Source organism: Pavona decussata, unplaced genomic scaffold (genome assembly GCF_977016875.1).
Source record: "Pavona decussata unplaced genomic scaffold, jaPavDecu1.1 SCAFFOLD_232, whole genome shotgun sequence".
In the NCBI taxonomy this organism is placed as follows: Eukaryota; Metazoa; Cnidaria; class Anthozoa; order Scleractinia; family Agariciidae; genus Pavona; species Pavona decussata.
The window spans coordinates 671,565-696,487 of record NW_028145637.1 but is presented as its reverse complement, the minus strand read 5'-3'; the positions used below and the strand labels follow the sequence as shown (position 1 = coordinate 696,487).

Here is a 24,923-nt window from a genome sequence, read left to right as displayed (position 1 = left end):
CATTTAGTTTTGTCCTTGTAAGAAATTCTTTTGCAAATATTTTTGTACACTCAGACTGTTTACATGTGAAGCTGATCTGAAACGTTATTTATATATTTAGTTTGTTATTAATAAAACACACTACATGATAGATACTTTTAGGATAAAAGTTTTCCAACCATAACACAGTCACATTTCCGGCACTATCTTAGTTCTTCTTTTAAATGATTGAGGTAATGGATTCTCCACAATGTAAAATGGTCTTTAACATATATGTATGTGTGACAGATTAGTTTCAACTCATAAATAAACAGAAATTAATTCATCAAAGTATTATCCACACTCCCTGCTCCCTGATCTTCAAATTATTTGGATGTATAATAGTATGGCTTGTTGCACTGAGAGAGGCTCTTCAATGGAGAGAAAAGACCTTAATAGCACAACTGAAAAGACTGTACTTCATGTGACAGAAATCCACCCTAAGTTACTTCAGAAAGGTACATGCCTTGACCTGGGGTACTGCCAAATGTTTGTGTTTTTCTTTGTAAACTTTGATCCTAATAGTGGTAATATCTAAGTGTGCTCTATCTTGTAGATGGTTGATAGGATCAGGCTGTGGAGTTTTTTCAAATTTGTTAGTTAAATATTAGTGACAACAAATTTTTTGTTGGTGAGAAGGTTTTAGGAAGTAAACAATCAATTAGGATCTAAAGATCACTGTCATGGCAACTGATGGTGATTGGTGAATTTCAATCCATTTTGCTTGCTTCCATGTTTTTAGGTACTGTATATTCATTGTTGTTGTGTAAAAACATTTCATTGGTTGATTTTAAAATTTTTCTTGCTAATATTCACCAGGTCGTCAGGTCTGGGGGCAGGCTCTGTAACCTTGGTTTTTGTCAGGCCTGTCAGCCCAGGACTAGTTCATTTCACTAATTTATTCATCTTATTCCATGTTACCTTGTTCCCATCAGAAGCGTCATGCAGCTCCACTTCTCACTATATAAAATGGGAGCACCCTGCGCACTTCCTTGATTCGCCCTGATGAAGGGCTTAAGGTGGCCAAATTACCTTGGTTACCTGGTATTATCAACTCTGTTGATATAAAACTTGACATTGACTTCCACTTGCCACTGATGCGACACCACAGTTTCTTTTAATTAGAAACTGACCCCCTTATCGAGACCCTCCCCATGTATTCATGTAGATCAGAATTTGCATTCCAGAGTTTTGAGAATTACAAGTTAAATTGAGTCAAGGTTAAAGTATATGTCAATAGTTTTAACAGCTGTAATTTTGAACAATGGTGTATTTACCATAATTAGGTAATTATTATACCAGTCCACAGTGACTTTTGCATTTTTGGCAGTATTCACTTTCAAGTGAGAATTGCAAGGCATTTATGTTTTAATTTCAAATGTAAAAAATATGAACTATTGATAGTCCATAGCTATTTTTGAAATTTGAGATTTGTAGATTTTTGTATAAAGTTAGAATGGTACCGGTTTTGTGCCTAATTTTTAGTTTCCTTATCTGGCAGTGTTCGATGTTACAATAATTGGCCAGTTTAAGAACCATCAGGGTTTATTCATAGAATGCAGTTGTTATAACATTTAATTATTAAATGTACAATGTATTTATCTTTTGTTGTATTTTGTGGTGGTACAAAAGCATTGGAATTTGGTAGAACTGTTTAATAACAAGTATTCATCAAAAGGCGAAGAGAATGTGTGATTGTTTGTTTCTTATTTGGTAATGTGGGTGAGTTTCAATAGTACAGTCGACTCCCGATAACTCGAACCTTCAAGGGAAATTGAAAAAGGTTCGAGTTATTGAGGGTAAAATTATATGGAAAATGACCTGAAATGAAAAGGAAAATTGGTTTGAGTTAGCGGGAGGTTCGAGTTAGCAACGGTTCGAGTTATCAGGAGTCGACTGTAGAATGTTTTGGAGAATCTACATAATGTCACATGATGGAGCTCATGATCAGATGAGCACGATTTTGCATTGAATTTCCAAATTGTCTTCTCAAGTGGGCTGTGAACATTTTTGCCTAATGGAAATACTTACAGGGTGTAAGAGAGTTTAAAGTTCTGGGTTTAGATTGCAGAGGCGTTTTCAAGGACTGCGAGTTACACAGTCAAGGACTTGACACTGTGAGAGCAGATGCATGTTTAACTGAAATGAACAACATTTACAACATTATTCACTGCACTATTGGATCAAAATATTTTGCAGGAAAATGAGAATCAAACAGCACAAAAAGGAACTCGCTTCTTGTGCAGTTTGTGGTTATTTTTATATTTTAAACAGCCATCAGAGACACTGACAGACAAATGAGTGCCAGGCCACCTGTGCCTAAGCATTACGTTTAGTTTCAGTACTGTGCTTCTTGACCCCTAACAGTGACCAGTATCAAATCTCTCCTTGTAATACCAATGCTTATTCAACCCATGAGGTCGTGAGAATTAAGGATATGATCACTCAAGGTGAATTTTCCTGATAACTTCTCCACACCACTTTTATAAGAAAAGCATGGGGACAAGATGGAGAATTTGTTCTTCGATATAAGTGGTTGAAGGGTTAATAAGCTTTCCTTCCTGACAAGCAATAAACACTCCTATGAACCAAACAGATCCCTTGGCCACTCTGGGGCCGTCATTTTCCCCAACAATATAGTAAACAAACTCTACCTTGAAAAAAAATTGCTATCAGGGGCAGATGGGAGACAACGTTCAAGTGAATTAAAGATTCCCAAGGCACCAAGACTAGGATGCAAGGTACAGGATGCAGGAACTTTACACTCCAGCAAACTTGGTTAAAAGAACTCCGTTGTGCCTCATTTTTCAACACACTCGTGGTGTTTAGAAATGGGGTGAAATACTGTTTTTGTGTTTCTGTGATAGGAAAAGGGGGTTGAACCTCCAGACAGAGCCTCCCCATAAACTATATTGAGCACCTCTCTTTACTTGACCCCCCCCCCCCCCCCCTGCTCTATAGTTTTTCAATAACCTACATAAAATTGGAGAGATTTGAATGCAAATGGCAGTAAGCTCACTTGTTGGCAAAAGTATATTTATGATGCCTTGACAGTCATAACAAAATACCTTGTCAAATCTATGATGTTTCAAATTCAATTTTTGAAGTCATTTCCATGTTTCTGCCAATGAACCAGGCACACCCCTCCCTCACTATTGTGACCCTGCAAACCCCTTCTCTCTCTCACTTCCACCCCTCATATTCCCACATTCCAACCATTTGTCTCCCCTACCACTTTTTAGTGACAAGATTCTCATGTAATTATATAATTTCTCATTTCTCAAAAAGGCTTCAATAACTTAATACCTGATTTACATCTTATTTTACAATTTGAGTTTTCTTGCCTTTAAATAATCCACTGGCCTTTTGGATGTTGCTGCTATAATTCCAATCTTATAAGCAAAGCTGCTTCTGCATTACATAATTTTAAATAAATAAGCTTACTGTATGATTCTGCTGTAGAAATCATTGCATTTGCAAAGTGCAAGTCCAGCTCACATGTAAAGCTTTAGCTTATATACGCTAACTGTTTAGAACAGCCAAAATTCGATTTAAGGACGGTGCCTACTAATACGGAAGTATTTTTGTGCGGTTTATGACTATGCGAGAAAAGCAGATCTTAGCAAGGCCTATTGGAATCCAAAAAGAAAATTGGGGGTAACCACGCATTTTTCAGAGATAATTAAACAATAATATCTCTAAAAAACGCCAAAATATAAAGCAATGTATGGGATTTTTTCCTAAATTAAAGCTTAATTATCTCTGAAAAATGCATGGTGACCCCCAATTTTCTTTTCAGATACCAAAAGCATTTGGTAAGTTCTGCTTTATCCGTATAGTTTTAAACCGCGCAAAAATATTCCTGTATTAGTAGGCACCAGCCATAGGAAACCCGAGTATCTCGCGATGCGCAGAACGTATGCGCAGTAACAATAGTAGGCACCGTCCTTAAATCAACAAGCACATTCACGCAAACACTGATGCACGCTCTCGGAACGCTTTTACTTATCAATAATTGCTGCAAATTAACTTGCAAAATGTCGCAGTTTCAATCTGCATCAAAACCATGGCGTCAAAGTTTCAAATAGGCAATTTTTCACTGGTCAGCAGTGTCTGTTCCTTGTGAAATGTTGTTGTTGCATTTCAACGAAAGCTGCTTAAAGTTAGCTTTCTTTTAATACGCTGTGGATCTGCATTTCTGACTCCTTTCTGGTTGGCTTTCAAAGGCTCAACGCGTAGGTTCGTAGCTTTCGAGAGGTCGAGCTGCACACCGCTTCTATTACGCTTGAGCTTGTCTTCAGAGCAGTCGGGCGTCCTCGCAGAAATCTTCTCATCATTGTTAAACTCTTCAGTGCAGTCTGGCATATTGCTTAACGCTTCTTCTTTCTCTTTTCTTTCACTTTCTTCCAGGCAGGGGAATATTAACTGCTTTCGTATTTTCGAATGCGCGTTGACTCTTCCGCCAGATGGAATATCCGAAATCACTCTTCGATGACAGCGCTTCTTTTTCGGTGCCCACAAGATGTGTTGTGCGAAAGCTGGCTTGTTTTCTACTGGCGGGGTGACTTGTACAGTCGACAGGCATCCTTCCATTGCTTTTTTACTGCAATAACCAGAGAACGAGGTGATTAGGCTAGTATTCAGTTCTGGAATGGTGCACAATTTGTTGTCAATTGAGTCTTTCTTTCAACAACAAGGTGACGAAAATAATTTGGCGCGACTTTGGGCTTGCCGCGTTCATAGCTAAACCCTGATTGGTCGGCTATCGTTACGTCGCCATAGCATTAGCCAATCAAATTTCAGTAAAAATACTGCAACCGCATTTGTTCTTTACTGCAGGCTCTCAAAGCATGGTAAAATGGCGGACGAAATGTGCAGTGTAACAATTTAAACTTTTGAAAGGTTTATTTTCATGTTTTGAACCAAACACATTCAATCTTTTTGAACAGAATTGTTCATCATGGCCAAGAAAAGGTCTTTAGGGTCATCTAAAGGTAAACCGAGCAAAAGCCTTTCGCAGAAAAAGAGCCGTAAAGGAGGGAGAGCAAATCCGCAGAATTTTAGGAGAAAGAAGGCAAAAAACAAGGAAAGCGAAGAATTTGATGAGGTATGGTAAGATTACTTTGCAAGAGGATCTAAAGGGTGCTTGTTAATTCGGCAGATGGTAAAAAATGGTCTCATTTCCTTGTACTTTAGTAAAGGAGCAACAACAGATCAGAATACATGCAAGGCCACTTTGAAGACGCTTCAATTATTTTATTAAAAACAACTGGCTCATTGGGTAACGCAATTTCAGAGTTGTAATTGGTTTAGTTGCTATGGTATATGAGCCATATACCATGGCTTAGAAATAGCGAGGGAAATCAGCAAGATCTAGCAATATGTCTTGGTTGTTTTTAATAAATCAACGTTATTCCACTCATGCTTCTTGGATATACTATGATTATAGCCATCTTGATGAGGGGAACAAAGGACTTGCATGCAATTTTTTTCTCAAATGTTTATTGATCGTTTCCCTTCTATTCATTTTAACTGCTATTGTATCAACCATCTCACAGTCTTATTTTGCTGTTTTGTAACGTGTGTGGTGAAATAAACAAGCAAAGGAAAAACCGATGTATTTTTCAGCCGATTTAAATTATGTTCTTAAATCATAGCCAGTCTTAACTTAAGGGTTGTGAGACGGGACATACGATTTATCGTCCTTATCTTAGAAGACTAGAAATTCTAACCATTTGCAGATGTCATTACAAAGGCAGCACTTTTCTCCTCAATTTAAAGACCCTGAGTGTTGCTCCAGCCGGGGTTTGAACCCACGACCTAACGCACGGGAGCCCGGTGCTCTACCAACTGAGCCAACCGGTCGGCGGTTGCATTAGGTTGGATTTCAACTGTCAATAACAATGTCATATCGCTTGCAACAACAGTTTTCTCAACTATCGATTTTTCATAGTTTTAATACTCATGCTTGGGTTGAGTGGGTGGCTGAGATCTAATATGGACCGATAGTGGCTGCCAGAGGCGCCTGCACATGCTGACGTCCCATCTCACCCCATAGAATTGTAAACCGCCATGAGACTTGGTGATATGTGCGGTATATAAGACATTCATTTCTTCATTCATGCATCATAATGATTTGGAACTCTCACTTGAGATAAAACAATAGTTCAATGTTTTGTTACACTTCTTAAAGGGCCTGACTTTTTTAGCTAATCTTGCTCACCAATGAGTAAAGCAAGAATAATGAATTTGGTCACTCATTTGCATTGGCTTGGTAGTGAAAGGCACAAATGAGCCAGTAAGTTGGTAGATGATTAAAAGTGGTCTGACCTGTAGTCGAGATCTGTAGTAAGAAAGAAGATGGCAAATGCTTTCCATCCTAATAATGAAGATAATGCATTTTCCAAATTAACGAAAGTCACTCCTTACCTAAGTACCGGTAACTTTTACTATTCTTGATAATTTTAGGTAGAAACTGGGGGGCTCTATGATCATGAAGAAGATGAAGGCTTTAGAGAAGACAGTGATGACAATGATGATGAGAATGATGATGGACTCAATACCAGAGGACTTGTTTCTGAGCACAATAAGAAAAAGAAGAAGTCAGGAGGATTTCAATCTATGGGTAAAAACTTCGATATTTATTGTATGTGTATGTCTTGTTATTTTTTATCAACATATAATTTTGTGGGCACTCATATTTTTAGACTTCTAGTTCAAGGAAGATAATTTTGCATTGACAAAATCTTCTCTTTCCTTTTAGTGTTCATTGGTTAAGACTGTCGAGAGCTTTTACAGTTGCTTTCCATAGCATTTATTTACCATAAAGTGCACAAGACACATCTTAGGATGAAGTGTTAACACATTCGTTCCTCTTCATCTGTAGGTTTGAGTTTTCCAGTGTTCAAAGGAATCATGAAGAAAGGTTATAGACTTCCAACACCAATTCAAAGAAAGGTATTAAATGTTGTGAAACAGCATTTAATTTGGTGGCATCTACGTGTGACTTCATTCTTTATCCATTTTTATCTCAAATTACATATTGCCACTACTGACAATAATTTATAATTGATATGAATGAAACCACCAAATATTGTTAACATGTATGCGTTTTAATTTATTTGCAATACTGCTGTATATATTAATTTTTCCTAGACAATACCTGTAATTATGGATGGAAAAGATGTGGTTGCCATGGCACGAACAGGTAATGAATGATTACTATTTGTTTCAAAACTGTTCACAATTTCCAACTTACACATGTGTGCATTAAAACTTAACAGCCTTGTAAACTTCATGTACAGCTGTATTACTTAAGACTAGTTCTCATATACCACGGAGGTACTGGCGACAAAATCTCTATCAAAGTTCTCTTTCAGTTCCAGTGAATAAATAAATAAAATAATATAAATAAATCGCTTTATTTAAGTGTCAATGTACAGTATTTAGCGCAGAGCACTAATTGGGGACACATTCCAGATCAAATTGGAATTTAGAAGTGTTGGTTTTTAAGGAGAGGGGAAAACTGGAGTACCCGGAGAAAAACCTCTTGAAGCAAGGACAAGAACCAACAACAAACTCAACCCACATATGACGCCAAGTCTGGGAATAGATCCCGGGGCTGTGCATCGGTGGGAGGCGAGTACTCTCACCACTGCACCATCCCTGCTTCCCCAGATATGATGAAGTCCCAGACATGATGCAGATGAAGCAGAAAAGATTGCTTTACACCAACATACAAGTGCTTTAAATTAAGCTTTGTTGGGGCCTCTTTCAATTTGATGAGTTCTAGCAGAGATTTTGCCACCTGTCATAATTTTTTGTTCTTCTCTTGTTCAGGTTCAGGAAAAACTGCTGCCTTCCTAATTCCTATGTTTGAGAGACTAAAAACACATTCTGCTAAGGTAAGGAGTTGTTAAACTAAGTTGACAAAGGACACACACTTTAAATTAATAATCATTTTGGGGAAAGGAATGAAAATATATTATTGCTAAGCTGGCATTCGTGGCCTTGTTTTCTAATTATTAAGTTTTACATGAATCTTGATTCATTTTAATTTTCATGCTTACACTCTCTGTATAACAAAATATTATATACAATTATATAATTATCTTTTAAAGGTTTTTTCTTGATAACTTCATAGCCAAACAAAACTTCTGCTGTGGTATTAATTAAAATCAATTGGTCATATTTTTTCTAAACAAGCCTGGGACACTATTTTAATTTATAACTTTTATTAATATTTTTAACCGTTCTAGCTACTTTTGTGGTACATGTATATAATAGTTACAGTGTAATTTGATGGTAATGAATCTGAGAATGATCGATATAGTAAAATGAAATTGAACTGGTATCAAATGAGAGTTTTAAATACATTTATCACAACTTCACAGATGTGTTAACTAGTGTAAGGAAGCTACAAATTATGTATCATTGCCATTACTGACATTACTATGTGTGGCAAAAATGTGCCGATTTATTATGAAGACAAGAAGCAGTTAAATGTAAATTGATGCTAAAACAGGAGGTGGTTGACTTAGTTTTAAGCCTATAAAGTTTGGGATTAAAGATATTTTGTTTTTAAGCCAAAATTGTGCCTGTATGCTCTGATTTGGCCTCTTTTTCCACCAAACCACTTTAATTATAAATTTTTGGTAACCTGCAGTGAAACAGCAGACCGATAGTGGAGTAAATCAATCAGGCTAGATAAACTTTTGTTTTAGGGCAGGGATATAGATGGCTAATTGCTTCAAACCACCTCGGTTTAACAGAACATTGTTAGACAGTATTAATATAATTGTTTTTTGTCCTGAAGACGAAAAGATTATCAATGTTTGTTTTTGTTTTGCATTTCCATTGTTAGGTTGGTGCCAGAGGATTGATTCTGTCACCCACACGAGAGTTAGCTCTTCAGACTCTCAAATTCACCAAAGAGGTAATAAAAATGAAATGTAATGGAAATCTGTAAACTAATTCCTAAATGGTTCAACAGTTGTTTAACAAATCCACTGAAAGTGACAAGTCCTGAAAATAACAGTCTCAGGTGTAACCTGACTCTGCCATGAACACAACTTACATGTTGTTTGCAAAGAAACAATGTGCATGGGTAAAAATACCGACCTCTGTAACATTTATTGGGCAAATTTAGCTTGCAATAATTTATTAAGTAAAAAAAAACTATGCCCTTGTTTTCTCTAGTCATTATTTTTTCACATTTTTTTTCTAACTAAAGAAGATCAGACAATGTTGATTTGCTGACAAGGTACACATGGAAATAAAGGAATAATCGTGGCTGGTTTCTTCATAGTTTCAGAGTTAAATCCAGAAGGCCACTGTATTGGAGTCTCAAATTAGTACAGTTTATAATTTATGATCAATGATCGATGTTTGATAAATTAACTAATTTGCATTATTTTCTTTTGCCAACTTTGTAGCTTGGTAGGTTCACAGGTTTGAAGGCAGCTGTGGTATTGGGCGGGGACAGGCAAGTATAATTTTCATTCATGTGTACATACAGTACAGTGTAGCTGCCATCAGATGGGTACTGTTCAAAATTACATAAATTTGCTGTCACCAATCAAAGTTAGATTTTCCTTAAATTTTAAAAGCAAATCACTCAAAGATAATACTTAAAGGGCCCTAGTCAGCCACACCTTTGTTTTTGTTTATATGCGAGAGTTTGCCTATTATATTTTGTCCGGAGCATGTCGAAATGAACGAAATCACTGGGAAACTACTAAAGATAGTGAAACATACTTTCAGGAACACAACTTACAGTAAAGCAATAAGATTTTGCTTCACCATGCAATATCAATAATTTCGATGACATCGAAAATGGCGGAGGCTGACTAGGGTCCTTCAAGCAGCTGCAGTACCCTACCAAAATTCAGAAGGTTTAGATTAAAGGTTGAAGAAATAAAATGTTTTCATTGAAACTTTACATGAGAATAAAGTACATGGTTTGGAAAAATTAGAGGAAAAATAGATGAATCAATAGGTTTTTTTTTTTCAAGCTTTGTAATTGTTGTGACTCCACCCTCCCCCCCAAAAAATGGTGATGATGTAAACTTCAAACCTGGTATGTGGGTTTATCGTTCTGTTTTTAATGAGTAGTCAGAGAACCATTAGGGATACGTCCTGTTATTCCCATCCAGGCTGGGGAGGGGGGGGGGGTTAAAAAAAACTACAACATGTTGTAGCTGCTTCTTGCTAAAGTATCAAGGCTCTTGTTGTTTGAGTATCTGTTGTCTGTGGTGACTTTGCTCCAGCTTAAAATTTTACCTAATTATTTTAGGTTGGAAGACCAATTTGCAGCTCTGCATGGAAACCCAGATATGTGAGTATTTGTAGTTTTTGTACCCATGAGTGTAATTTTTTGCAGTTAATATTATCATGTTCTTTGCTTATAAGTTCTAAATGGGCTAGCCAAAAATATGAATGGATCAATAAATCAATCAGTCAATCAATATTGTTCAGACAGTGTATCAAACAGTCGTTCAGTCAATAACTGGATCACTCAATCATTCAATATGAGAACAAGATCAGTCATTTATTAGCTTAAGTCAGTTGTTAAGTCAGTCTGTCAGTCAGTCATTGATTTAATTTTTACTTTTAAAAAGAGGTACCGTTTGCCATAGATCTGTGTTGAATTACTTATTTACCCATTGATATTTTATTATAACTAAAACTAAATTTTCTTGTTCGTAGCATTGTGGCGACTCCTGGGCGGTTTCTTCATGTCATGATGGAAATGGATTTGAAACTGACATCAGTGGAATATGTGGTGTTTGATGAAGCAGACAGGTATGTATCCAGAAATAACACGGATCTGCTCCTGCAGGTGTATACTGTACATAATGGTAATAGTAGTGCTCTTTCTATGTATTTAATTGAAGTTTTAATTCACCAGTTAATTTTGGATCTGCCAGTGTTTTATCAGATGTAGGTCTGCTCTCTGTACTCACGAACATAGACATCAAACTTGTTCTGTAAAATTGGCTTCCAAAATTTTTTATGGGACATTTATTTGAAGGTGAGGTAATTTTAAAGAATATTTGTCCTTTTGGACAAAAAGCCTTCACTTTGAAGCCCCACCCAAAAATCTGAAGATGATAAGATGATACTACTCATGCCAAATTTAAAGTTAGTGTACCGGTAATCCATTTCTAACAGAAAGTTAGATTATTTCAAGAATTAGTGTAATTTCCAGCTTTGGTTTGCTACCATCACAATTCAAAAATTTCGGCAGACCTCGTGGAGATTTGGGCCAAGTACATTGTAGAATGCGATACCATGTTATTCCTTTGCCAAATTCGCATAAGGGAAGTTTTTATCACAATGTCAGAGTGTTTCTAGAGATTGCTTTTAGATAGGCACACATGGAAGAAATAGGGGATGAACTTGATCTTTTGGCCACTTTTTCAAGCATTCTGATGCCACCAAGATGATAAAATGGCATCACACTTGAGAAAACTGCTGCACAAAATTAGTTGGCTGAAGTAGATGTAGTTGCTGTTTGAACAATGCAGAAGTTTTTTTCGATTTCCGTTGCAGTAGCACTTTAAAGGCAATTGGTTTTTCCTTTCCATTCTTACCATTTGTTAAACTTTTTTTTGTTATAGGCTCTTTGAGATGGGGTTTGCTCAGCAACTTCATGAAATCATCAATCGTCTTCCAGACTCCAGGTAATAACATGCTGTAATTTCACTTTTATAAACTACCTTATTCTGACAAATTTTCGCACATAATTAATTTCGTGAAAATTTGGGAGTGGAATTTTGCGAGTAGGAATTTTTGTGATTGTAAGAAAAATATTAATTGTAGCAAAAGTGTGCTAATTTTGAGATTTTGTCTGTTTTATTTTAAACCCTGAGCTGATTGCACTTGTGACAAATTAACTAAACAGAAATAAGGAAATACAGTAGAACCCCGGTAACTTGGACTCTGAAGGGAAACGAAAAACTGTTCGAGTAAGTGGGGTTTCGAGTTATCGGGGTCCATTAAAATATTCAATTTTCGCGGTTAATAATTAATAGTTTATTGAGTTTCAGCAGTTTGGTATACAATACAGTGCAAATTAAACTTATTTCATGAGAAGCTAAATACATTTTGTAACAACTACAACGATTCTCACGACAATGCAATACTGTGAATGTAACTTAGAATTCAATCACATGATAAAAAAAACTAATGGGATATCTCAATGGGCATCCGTCACGAGTTATAAGAACCAGAAATGCGAGTTATCGGGGTAAATTTTGATCAAGGGAAATGAAATTTAGTTCGAGTTAGCGGGGTTTTTGAGTTATCCGATTTCGAGTTAACCGAGTGAAAATGACTGAAAAGTTGGGTCAAATTCAAGGGAATTGAGACTTAGTTCGAGTTAGCGGGGGAGTTTGAGTTATCCGAGTTCAAGTTACCGGGGTTCTACTGTACTGGAAAGATACAAAAGTCTGGTTCAATGTAACTACAAGGAACCTGCAGATGGAAACTTAGATGACTGTACTAAAGAGGTTTTGGCCGAATTGCAAGCTGAAGAAAATAGTGAATAGGAGGATAGAGTGCTTAATTCCAAAACGAGACCAGAACTTGAGATTTTTTTTAATGTCAAATAGTTACAGTTTTAATTCAGAACAATTCACCACTGTAAGGCCCAGTCAACATTTCTAATCACTTATATGATATCAATATGATATATCATGCATATTAAATTTCGCGATTTTTTGAAATCCTGAAAATCGCAAAAAAATAGTAGGAATAAGGCAAGCTGTTTTTGTAATGTTAATGTTAATTACCTGGCACATTATGACATGTACAAGTACACTAGATATAGCCGGGCTACTCTAATGATCAAAAGCAAAATAATGTTATTGATTGTGTTCACCCCTCATTCCTTCTCAAGAGTGTTGGTGATCAGTTATTATGTCCTAATATTATTATGAGTGGCTACATATCAGTGATAACAACAGCATCAGTGAATGTCATCATAATCTTCTTTTTTTCTCTCTCTCTCTCTCTAGACAAACTCTGCTCTTTTCTGCAACTCTTCCAAAGTTGTTAGTTGATTTTACTAAAGCAGGTAACATGGTTCACAGTAATAAGACTGTTTGTAGAGTGACTGAGTTAAATTTTTTATACATGAAGTTTTAACCTTAGTTGATTGAGTCTTTCACTAGACACAGACAATAATATTGAAGGGCTAAGTGAGCACATATATACTAACCTACAGGTATGGTACAGGTTGCTCTTTGTTGTTTTAGCTCAGATGAACCAGAGTTTTGCGTGTGGCCTTAAATTCCTTAAAGAAACATTGCTCCAGTGTTTTATCCATTGCTTTAATTGTGTGTCATTTGGAGTAAAAATGTAATATGATTATGGACAAGATTTCTGTTTTGATCACAAAACAAAGTGCAAAGCAGTGGATAAACATTGAATCAACGTTTCCTAATTAAGGAATTCAAAGCCACATGCAAAAACTCCGGTTAATCTGAGCTGAAACAACAGAAAGCGATCCAAAATGCACCACAGGTTGGTTATGCACTGAGCCTTTCAAAATAATGTTATTAGAAATACCATAAAATTTGAAATAGAAGACCCACTGAAAATAACTTACCCAAAAACTGCCCGGTAGTATCTCAGATGTTAGAAACATCTAATGTATATACATGTATATATACTGTACCATACATACCACTTATCAACATTCATGGAAATTCAAATGTAAACAGTATGCAGGATGTTTGTCACATGGACTTAGCTCAATGGCCTTGACTCCCACGAGTCTCCTGTAGCTCAGTGGTAGAGCATCCGAACTAGTAATCGGAAGGTCTTAGGTTCGACTCCTGATAGGAGCACTCGGATTTCTTTTGCCGAGTATGCCTGTGTAACGGACTAAAAAATGCATCTATAAATCATCATTTCAATGATAAACCGACCCAAACATAAGGCAATACCAAGTTGTTTTTATTTTCAAAGCCAATCAATTTTGAAATGCAAAGTTCCCTCCGGACAGTAAAAATTTGTTACACGCATTTGATCATATTTCTGTGGAATTTGCATAGTTACTGTAGTAGTCAATACTTTATTAAATGAGTTCCCACTCAAACCGTTTGCAAAGACTGGACCCAAATATTCTCATGAAAATGAGTCTTGAATATGTTGTATTGATGTTCTAGGCCTAACTGATCCTGTTCTTATGAGACTGGATGTTGATTCAAAACTAAGTGAGCAGCTAAAGGTAAGTGATTATAAAGACCAATCTCCACAACCAAACTTTGGTGATGTTGGTTGAAAGTGTACTATATGACAGAACGTTTTATTTGCTCTTTCAAATCTTTATGTTGTTCTCATGTGAAAATAAAAAAAATTCCGATCATTTTTTTCCCCTGCAGTTGATAGCCTGTGTAGTATGTGTATTCAGGGAGGGGGGGGGGAGCAAAAATTAGTGAAGAAGAAAGGGGGCGGGACAGTCCCCCCTTTTTTCTCTCACCATGAATCTAGCGATCAATTATATACTACTAGCCAGCTACTATCCCCAGTCTCCCATCTTACACAGTATGGTATCCCAGTATTTTATCTGAAAATCCAAATCAGTGAAATCTATTGGTTCAAGAGGTCTGCTTTAGTGGTCCATCATTGTCAGGCATGGATGCAGACTGGTTTCCACTGTTTTAGGGAAAAAATGAACAATGTTTCGGTGTTGTCATGACGCCATTATCAAGTTTGGAGTAATTGAAGTAAAGTCAATGTCAGAAACAGTTCACCAAAATTAACATAATTTCTGATTATGTAATGTCACGCAAAATAGTTTTGCTTGAATTGAGTCCAATTGGACATTGAGAGATGGTTTTAACTCTCTAATTAGCAACATTTCATAAACTAAACAATCAAACTTATTCATTCACTTCTTAAGAACAGAAAAATATCTGTCAAGGTCTTTAGGGACATTATTGTGTTTGTTAAGAAGGTGCTAATTGCCAATAGAAGAAGACTGGTTTTTATGCTCGACCATGCGCTGGTGTAAATGCCTAAGTGTATACCCTACATAACTTGCATTGCACAAGTCATTGGATTATAGAGATGTCTGTAAGGAGAGGTTCCACTGTACAGGTGGTTTGCTGTTTTGAGGGAAGCAGTATGGCCTAGTACTTGTAATCAGGAGGCCCCGGGTCCAAGTCCCACTCTGACCACTTGGATTTGTTTCACGGTAGCTCCATTTTCAAATCCCAGCCCACGCTTTGTAAAAAGCCAACTGGTTTGTCTCCCGCCAGTTGGGATTTTTAACATGCGTTATGTTCAGTTTGTATATTTATTTCACTGATTAATAGTGTCCCCAGTTTATAGCACAATAGTGCTAAATACTTGGACACTTAAATAAAGGCATTTATTGATTTTTTTATTTATTGTATTTGAATTAATTTCAGTCTGAACTCACAATGTTTTACCTTTTTGTTCGTTTCTTGTTTTAAGCTGGCTTTCTTTTTCCTGAGGTCAGCTGATAAGCCAGGTAAGGAGTAATTTCGCTTTTGTTACATTTGCAGTGAAAAATTTAGCAAATTTGCTAGCTATATTACAGTAGTTATGTTAAATGTACAGTTCAGGCCTTTATTTATGTGCTGTATTAACCTTTTTTGTTCCAGCTGCGTTGATGCACATTCTTCAAAACTTGATTAAACCATCGGAACAGACTCTCATTTTCACAGCTACCAAGCACCATGTAGAGTACTTGAAAGAGGTATAGAGGTCATCTATTGTATTTGTACACTTTTAATACTAAAGGGCATGATATTTGAAAGAGGTTATGAGTTTTTGCGCAGTAAAGCGAGAAAAAGTTTCTTGGAAGCCGCTGTAAAGATTTTGTGTTCGTTTCTCTGGAAGATAAATAAAATTCCAATTAGTAGAGAACGCCCAGCGGGAATTAACCCAGCGTCATGTGAGTCGCTTGAGGAAGTCTTAATCGGCTGAAAGTGCCTCTAGGTAATAACATGCCGCTATGCAAAAATAATCTATCAGGCATGGAAACGTACTAAACACTGTCTTCAGAAGAAGAGTTGTTGGAGTCGCACTTGCACAAAGACCGCCCTACAGAGCAAGGTGGAGATCATTCTCGTCCCCAGTGTCGCGTTCCGTGGCGCTGGCCAAAAGGAACGTGGCTCTGTGGACGAGAATGGGCAGAGTTACTTTTAATTATCGGTCGCAGTTCTATCACATCGCATGCCATTCAAGTTGTAGCTTAGAATTTAGTCTGCCGTCTGTTGTACCCTTATGGCATTCACCTCTCAAAGTGTATTGCTTGCCGTAGTGATTTAGTAAGATTTCAGCTAGTTTGTTCTGGAGTTTGGAGTGTGACGTTTTTGGGTCTAAGGGATTCAATTTCACACCGAAGACAAAAACAAAGAGCACTGCTTGCACTCTTTATGGAATGAACTAGCTAGCGGCCCATTTGTTTGGAGATTTGGAGATAGCAATACTCTAAGTTGCTTCTGATTCATGCTTCAAATACAGATTTAAACTTTTCTGGCCAACTGACAGAGTTGAGTTTTCTAGTCCTGAAAGAGTATGGAAAATAAAGATAAATTCTGAAAAGTGTAAAAAAAAAAAAAAAAAAAACAAGTCTACAGTTGTTGTAAAAGCTGCAGCGAGTCCTTAGTTGCCAACTGAATTTTATTCAGCTAGTCGAATTTCATTTTACCCCAAATGTGTCTTTGCAGAATCAGAGAGCTCTGTCTATCCTACCCCCACTCCAACTTCTTTGGGACAGGCAGTGTATAAATTAACGTGATTAATAATTTTCTTCTTTTCTCTATTTTGTGTTAAGTTACTTGACGTGGCTGGAATAGAATGTTCACATGTATACAGTACACTGGATCAGGCAGGTTAGTTGATGTGAAATACAAGTATTTTCCAAAGTTTAATTTTGCGCGAGGGAGAATAACCTTTTTTTATTAAAAATTGGATCATTGTATACTGCAATTCCAGCGATTTCATTGGCTTTGCGGCCATGGTATATGAGCCATTATACCATGCCCGAGAAGTAGCGATCGTTAAATTTTCTTCTCGTTGTTCTTGCAATGCGAACTCAGCAATGTCTAGAGATATTTCTTAATTGTTTTTAATAAAACAATTGTTCCACTCGCGGTTGTTGGATATGCGATGATCAGTAGTTATAGCTCGTTGGCTATCTATCATCTCATATCCAACGCGCGCTCGTGAAATAATAAGTTGTTAATTGTAGAACATCAAACACAGAAAATTTCACTGGGAAGCGTGCGTGTGTTCCCATTACAAAAACATTTGACGTGACCTTTTCAGGTGTTTTGAACAGGAACATTGGTCGACCAATATAACCAACTTTCAGTCCATAAGTTACAACGACGCTGTGATTATACGGAAATCGCGAATAAGGGAAGAAAAGTGGGCCTCTATGTCCAGCGCTGCGACTTGCAACACGGACTTTCCAAAAAAAAAAACAGCAACAACAACACAGCATCCTCTGGCGTGGGCCATATCTTATTACTCTATTTGTGATTTGTTTTCGCAGCAAGGAAAATAAACATTGGCAAGTTTCAGCACAAGAAAACAAACGTCATGCTGGTTACGGACGTTGCCGTAAGTAGTGACTGTAGCTTCTATCTTCTCTCTTCCTTTTCTATAAAAAAAATTAATATATAAAGTTGCGGGAAAAATCCCCTGATTTACGCTTCGCTGCGTTGAGATAATTTGGTTTCATTACAAGGTTGCCTTTTTATTTCTTCAAAGTAAGTGCTATAGGCAGCAGCTCCGATTGAGCGCCTGATTGTAACGTTGGCCAGCCGATGCATCTCTGAGACACTAAAAAACAAAAAATTGCCCTTGTTGAGTATGAAGGTTGTTAAAACATAGTTCCTATTAGTACCCCTGTAGCTCACTTTTAGAGCATTTACGTGAGCATCTACCACATAGAAATGGCGGTCCCACATGAAGGTCTAACCACTTGCAGATGTCAAAGCAAAGGCAGCACTTTCTCCTCAGTTGTTTTAAGAGTGTTGGTTCAGCTGGGATTCGAGCTCGCGACCCCTTTGCAATCTGGTGCTCTACCAACCCGGGTACCAACTGACCTTACCGAGCGGCGGTTAAATGTGTAAATTATTCAAAATGGCCGCTTCTGGCAGAAAAGGAACGAAAAACAGCAGAAGCTGTTATTGTATAAGAACAGTTTTCAATTGAGTGTCGTTAAACCAAAACCAAAGTTATTACTCTAGCCAATCACAACAGACGCAAACAGCACAATGAACCAATCAGAATTTGAAGCAAATACATGTAACCGGCGTCAAGCGCGGGAAAACGCGTGCGGGCAAGGCACGATTGGTTTTGGGTTTGTTTCTCATTGGTTGGCAAAGTGGCGCGAGTTAATTTGGACCAATCACAGAGCGCAGTAAGGCAAGGCGAAAGCAAATGTGTAAATATTCACGGCACTCAATTGGAAACCGCTCTATTATTTTCCTCATAACTCTGCTCATAACTGATGCAAGGGGCCCCCTATGGTTTGTCTCTTATTCACATCTGTTTTTTCACCAGGCCCGTGGTATCGATATTCCGATGCTGGACAACGTGATCAACTACAACTTTCCAGCTAAACCCAAGCTTTTCATTCATCGAGTTGGTGAGTAATCCATGATTGTCATGTTAGAGCGGTTTTCAATTGAGTGTCGAAAGTAGTTTCACGTTTGCTTTGGTTTTGCATTACTACGCTCAGTGATTGGTTAACAAAACTCGCGCCACTTTCTCAACCAATGGGAATCCAAACCAAATCCAATGGTCTTTTGGCCGCACGCGTTTTCCCGCGCTTGGCGCCAGTTACATGTATTTGCTTCGAATTCTGATTGGCTCGTTGTGTTGTTTACATCTGTTGGATTGGCCAGAGTAATTACTTTGGTTTTGGTTTTACGACACTCAGTTGGAAACCGCTCTAAAATTTTGTACCTATAATGCTTTTTATATTCCCTGGAATAAGAATAAAATACGCCTGAGTAAACTTGAACAGAATTAGCCTTTATTCGACCTTTTTTTTAAAACGTTATAGTCCTGTTATAGTCCTGAGTGAGATTAAAACCCGCATGGCAATGTAAGGTGCTGGAGTACTCTCCATTATCACGCCCTTAAGCCAGAGTTACAAGAAATGACCAGTGTGTCGTACTATGTAAGCAAAGGTGTTCAACGTGGTGAACTGTGTTTTAATGGCTTACACAGTATTGTGTATTGGAGTTATCAAAGTGTACTATGGCATGAACCATTTATAGATTTCAAGTTCGCGATTCAAAAACGGAGACTTAAAAATTGATTCTAATATTTTCTCTGCAAATAAGGGTTTTTGCAGCCTTAATCAAATTACAGTACACTATGTTACGGAGCAGAGAGGTTTTGCGTCAGGCAAAGCCCTGGGCTGGAATCCGTTTTTATTGTGGGTAGTACACTGTATAGTGCTCTACCCACTATGTCGTCAGGCATGAAAGAGTGAGTGAGTGAGTGAGTGAACGAGTGAGTGTCCGCAGTCGTACCTATTTTTATATGATACGAAGCTTACTTTTTTTGTAGGTCGAGTTGCAAGAGCTGGGCGAAGTGGAACAGCTTATTCTCTTGTGGGAAGCGACGAGGTAATAAGGTTTCATTTTTCAGTCAAACCTCCCTGTGCGACCACTTTTCCTAATAAGAAATTTCCCCAGTCACATCACTGTAGTTGGAACCTCTTGTAAGCGACCACGACCACTCCTTGGGCCAGTGGTTTGAATTTTTCTGTTGTTTTTGACCGGGTCGTAGGCGACCACTTAACACATGATCCGATATCACGACATTATATGACACCGTACAACCTATACAGTAATTTATATACCGTATTTACTCAAATAAGCGCCGCGGCGCTTATTTAATTTTTCGTGTCTCCTGTGCGGCGCTTATTCGAGGGCGGCGCTTATTAAAAGGCTCAGACCACAAAGCCAAAACATTTTGATTCTACAGGCAAACGCTGACAATCTCCTTACTGCGACAGTTACAGGGAAGAGAAAGAGGGAGGTTGGGCTTGTCGTACCGGCGAAGTTTACAGCCTTCACACAAGAACTGAAGAACGAGAACATTTTGAAGAGAGAATTGAATGAAAGAGCATCAAGATATACTCACTTCGAACTGAAAAACATCACTATTGATGAAAATAAATTCCCATTGCTGGCTTAGAACCGCATTGCAGCGATTACAGTGTATTTTTATCATCTTATGGAAATACTCAAATAAGCGCCGCACCGGAGCTGCGGCGCTTTTTCGAAGGCGGCGCTTATTAAACATTCCGCTCCATATGCGGCGCTTAATCGAGGGCGGCGCTTATTCGAGTAAATACGGTAACTACAACTGTTATTTGTAAAAAGCGTAAACCATAACTTAAGTCACATGTCGGTCTTCGTGTCGAGTGAATTTAGCCGGCATATTAGATTATAGTCATTTTAACGCTTAAAACATCATTAAAGAGTTACACTAGAACACCGCTAACTCGAACAAAACCCAATTTCCCCTGAATTTGACCACATTTTTTCAATTATTTGCTATCAGCTAACTCGAACTCCGTTAACTAGAACTTCCCGCTGACTCGAACTGATTTTACTTTGTCTACTTTCCCTTGGCTCAAATGACCCCGATAACTCGAACTCTGTTGTAAAAACGTCCGACGGTAAACCTTGAAATGTCAGAACATAGCTGATCGACGTGTCGAGATCATATTAAATTTTATTTTTAAAAAATTTTAAACAGGGTACTTGAAATTCAACACCAACCCCGCTTTATACTCGAACTATTTTTGGTTTCCCTTGAGGGTTCGAGTTAGCGGGATTCTACTGTATAAGATTTAATGAAGATGATGATGACGATGATGATATGATAATAGTTAACAATCATTCACCGAAGTGAAGGTGAATAGTGATGGATATTTACCAAGCCGCGACGCTAAGGTGAATAATTGTTTTAGTATATACCACACAAGCTGAATAACAAGTGGATCAAAAAATTATTTTATTTCTGACAATATACTGACAAATGGTATGAAATTTTAAAATCTCGCGCGCCACCCGGTAAGCGATTTCTTATCGTAGAAACTTCCATCTCGCTCTCTTGCAGACAAATAAAACTTTTGGAGACACTTGTTTAGTTCCTACAGTGTGATTTCTTCAATTTTTCTGTGAAATTTGTCTTGTTTTTGAAACCATGCTGAAAAATATTAGATGTTTCACTGTTTTCATTGTAATTTTAGTGCTCGGCAGTTTTCGTAAACAAGGTATTGTATTTCCATATTTCGCCTTAGAATATGAGGTTGAAAAGATTAAATAACTTACCATTTAATGCCGTCAAACCAAACTTTGTTGCCATTTATGTATTTTTTTTAACAGCCGCCTCGTTTATCGAAATAATTTCTTCTTAAGTAACCATGGCGAAACGGGAAGCCATCTTGTTTCTCTTCGGTTGCTCGGATGTGAATAGTACTTGGCTAATCACCTCCAAGCTAGCCAATCAGCGCGCGCGAAAAGTACTATTCACTTGTGCGGTATATACTAATTCTTGTTATTTGCTGCTAGTGGTTAGATGTTAGACAAGCGTAGCTTACAAGTAGGTAGCCAAAGATTTGAAGCGACAGCTGAAACAGTTCTTATGGGCAACTCTATATTGCGGACAGTTCTGATGAATAATAACTATTTCGCTCAGCTGTGTGATATTGGAAAGTTCACCCTGGTTATGTATATGCATTTGTGCCCCTGAAACTGCCACAGGCTAACGACTCAAGATTTAGACTCCCTTTCTGTAAGCGGCCACAGGGGGATTACGAGGTGGGGGGGAGGGGGGGGGGGGTTCAACTGTATTGAAAAACAAGCAGCGACCAGGGAGATTACGAGGTGGGGGGGGTTTCAACTGTATTGAAAAACAAGCAGCGACCAGAGAGTTTTCGTTTCAAATGTTGCTATTATAAGGATCTCATTTATAGCCTCATGGAAAACAGAATTATCTTGTGAAACGTAGAGGGCACCATAGGACGTCTGAATTTCTGAATTTCGGATGTTCAGCTGCAAGCTGAAACGACCAAAATTTAATGACTCTCCCCTGAGGTTGGGCATTTTAGCCTACGAACGCAGACGTATTTCCGGCTGTCGCTTCTTTCCGGAGAAAAGCGACAGCCGGGAATACGTCTGCGTTCGTAGGCTGACCACACAGGAATTATGACAACTGGGTCAACAAAATATTGGTTTAATGACGTGTTACTAGCCTTGGCCTAATTTACACCCTCTTTTTTTTTTTTTTTTTTTTTTTTTTTATAAGAACCTATTCCATAAGAACATTGAGGTTGAGATTAACTAAAAATTCAAGAACATACTAAGAACATTACCCAGGGTGAGAGTCAGTTAAAAAAAATTGAATTACGACTAAATGTATTTAAAACGAACAGTATAAATGTGGACAAAATAATACAGGTAAAAATTCAGTCTATATCGTCCAATTAACCCAAATAATTGGTGTCTTGGTCACGTCCGCATAGATTTATTGAAATACTATAATAGATAACTAACAACATCTTAAGAACTTTTCAGGCTCAAATTGCCACGTTCTTATAAAAAATGATAATAATAAAAAAATGTATATGGAGCACCTCAATTTCGCGCAAGCCCCAGAAAACTGGCTGAAATCACAGTTAATTGTAATCGACTGATTTATACCACAATAGTTATTATTTGGCCAATTCTGCTGTCCAGAAACTATACAGGCTCGTTCGCAATCATACTGAAACCGGCTTTTGGAGCTCTCGTAATTGACGGCTTACATAATGAACGTTTTGGCTCTCACTGAACCCTACGTACTCCCATAAATACGCTATCGGGATGCGAAAATACACGGGAAAAGAAAGTTCAGCAGTCGTTTAGAGTAAAATTCTCCAAATATTAGTCGTCCAACATAGACTTTTAAGTGAAAAACCCTCGAAAGAAGAGAAGAACCAACAACGAATAAAACCGGGACACACTGATTACTCATTTTGTCACGTCAGCCGTTCTGTTGGTCACACAACAGCCTGACACCTTTTAGTGACTTGAACAGCGTTTTTGGAAGCCACGTGACACAAGCGTGACTAACATTCATTGTGGTCGGAATCCTGCCGATTTCTTCCCATGCCTCCTTGTCCTTATCATAACATTCCACGATCCCATTGGTGTAAGTGCCTCCGAAAACAAAGATCTTTTTCTTTGCTTTGCCAACGGCTGCGTTGGATCGTGGCACATTTAGCTCCGCCGGTAGTAAACTCCATACGTCTGTGCTTGGATCGTACAGTTCACAATTTGACAGCGGGAGACAACAATCCCCCGTTCCGCCAACCACCAGGATTTTGTTGCCCATGACAGTCGCGCTCGCGAAGCTGCGTTGTTCGTCCATCGGTGCGACGTACTCCCATTGGTTACTTACAGGGTCATATTTCTCCACGCTGTTGAGCCCCAAGTTTTTAAGCCCGTCATGGCCCCCGATCGCGTAAACGACCCCGTTCAAGGCGACAGCACAGAGCCCTCTTCGTACGGAGTCCATGGGAGCCAAATCTTGGCACGAGCGGTCGGCTGGTTTGAAACAATACACGCTGTTTTCCTTGAGAATAAACACGCTGTCCTCTACTGATACAGCCGCCATTGGTCGGGTACTATACTCTGATAGTAGTTCCAACCACAGGTTTTTTCGCGGATCGAATTTCTCGATCGTCATACGATCGTCTTCCCAACCAACTGCGTAGACACAGCCCTCGCATACTGTCACTGCTCGCATCTCGTTATAGCTGGGCAATCTAGCCAAGTCAAACCACGCTTTTGTTGCGGGAATGTAACAAGAAACGCAGCCATTTTTGCTGAGAAGCACAATACTTTCCGTGACACCTCGCGGCTCGTCACGCTCTTCATCTGGTACACTGAGCACTGCTGTGACCAAACTATGACACTCGTGACTGCGTGACACCAACTCGTCACGCTCGATGACGTCGTGAATAAAATTAAGAGATAAAGCCGACAAATGAACTTGGCGGAAAAGTTCCTCGAAATATAGCTCCCTTTTTTCCGGCTCGTGTTTCACCCACGCTTTTATTCCTTCAAAAACGTCTTCCTCTCCTTTTTGCGTTTTAATGGCAAGTCTCTCGCCCGAAAATAGATCATTCACATCGGCGAAATCCAGCGACAAGTATTCTTCGGTCTGCCAGATGCTGGTCAGATTGTTACAAATGAAATCAGTAGCGGCTTCATGTAGAAGTTCGTGGCGGTAACGCTCAGCGAAGATTTGCAAGCACAGACAGTTTGATGGCTTGAGATTGATGGTCAAAAACTCCGCACAAAGTTCTTTTAAGCTTGGAATGTCGAAGTAATCGGCTACTTCCAAGAGTTCTGCGGCGTTCTCTTCGGTAATTCCAACTTCTCCGGTGTAAACAAAATTTAGCATTTCTTCAACGGTGTTCGGATCAAAATCTGGTACGTTTACTTTGAACTCTTCGGTCGCTTTGTCTCGCTGTAACTCGCTTGTAAACGATGCTTTGAAAACAGGACTACTCGCAGCAAGTACCACTTTGTGAGCTGATAGGCGGCGGTCTTCCACCACAAGAACGACATCGCAAAATGTCTGCAACTTTCGAAAAGAGTTCATCGCGTTGAGCATGTCTTGTCGCTGTTGATATTTCCTTGCGTTCATACACGTGTTCGAGGTTGATTCCATAGTTACAGCTAAATGAATTTCTTTGGGTAATCGTTAAACAGTACAGTATAATTCCTTCAGCGATCGCATGAAAGCGCTTTCAAATTTAATCACGCCAACGAACTGTAAAATAATACAACGAGCCAGCGGTTGATTCTTTTTACACGGAATGCCCGCAGGGCATGACG

At 38.4% G+C, this 24,923-nt stretch overlaps 2 protein-coding genes across 2 annotated transcripts in view; one reads left to right on the top strand and one right to left on the bottom strand.

Annotated features, from left to right (window-relative positions):
• Nucleotides 1–4,863: 4,863 nt before the first annotated feature.
• The window catches only part of LOC146458627 (ATP-dependent RNA helicase DDX54-like), a 33,969-nt gene continuing 13,909 nt past the window's right edge, over nucleotides 4,864–24,923 (top strand). Inside the window, exons 1-18 of the mRNA XM_085090545.1 lie at nucleotides 4,864–5,125; nucleotides 6,487–6,643; nucleotides 6,905–6,975; nucleotides 7,174–7,225; nucleotides 7,858–7,922; nucleotides 8,882–8,953; nucleotides 9,453–9,502; nucleotides 10,313–10,354; nucleotides 10,726–10,821; nucleotides 11,640–11,702; nucleotides 13,038–13,096; nucleotides 14,193–14,254; nucleotides 15,487–15,523; nucleotides 15,657–15,751; nucleotides 16,835–16,892; nucleotides 17,558–17,625; nucleotides 18,574–18,658; nucleotides 19,591–19,649. Coding sequence (XP_084946671.1) covers nucleotides 4,979–5,125; nucleotides 6,487–6,643; nucleotides 6,905–6,975; nucleotides 7,174–7,225; nucleotides 7,858–7,922; nucleotides 8,882–8,953; nucleotides 9,453–9,502; nucleotides 10,313–10,354; nucleotides 10,726–10,821; nucleotides 11,640–11,702; nucleotides 13,038–13,096; nucleotides 14,193–14,254; nucleotides 15,487–15,523; nucleotides 15,657–15,751; nucleotides 16,835–16,892; nucleotides 17,558–17,625; nucleotides 18,574–18,658; nucleotides 19,591–19,649 — 1,338 coding nt within the window. The 5' untranslated portion in view covers nucleotides 4,864–4,978. The remainder of the gene's footprint in view (nucleotides 5,126–6,486; nucleotides 6,644–6,904; nucleotides 6,976–7,173; nucleotides 7,226–7,857; nucleotides 7,923–8,881; nucleotides 8,954–9,452; nucleotides 9,503–10,312; nucleotides 10,355–10,725; nucleotides 10,822–11,639; nucleotides 11,703–13,037; nucleotides 13,097–14,192; nucleotides 14,255–15,486; nucleotides 15,524–15,656; nucleotides 15,752–16,834; nucleotides 16,893–17,557; nucleotides 17,626–18,573; nucleotides 18,659–19,590; nucleotides 19,650–24,923) is intronic.
• On the bottom strand, nucleotides 22,257–24,887 carry LOC146458628 (kelch-like protein 28). Its single transcript, XM_085090443.1, has one exon. It carries the CDS (start codon nucleotides 24,754–24,756, stop codon nucleotides 23,062–23,064), a length of 1,695 nt encoding a protein of 564 aa, XP_084946569.1. The 5' UTR covers nucleotides 24,757–24,887; the 3' UTR covers nucleotides 22,257–23,061.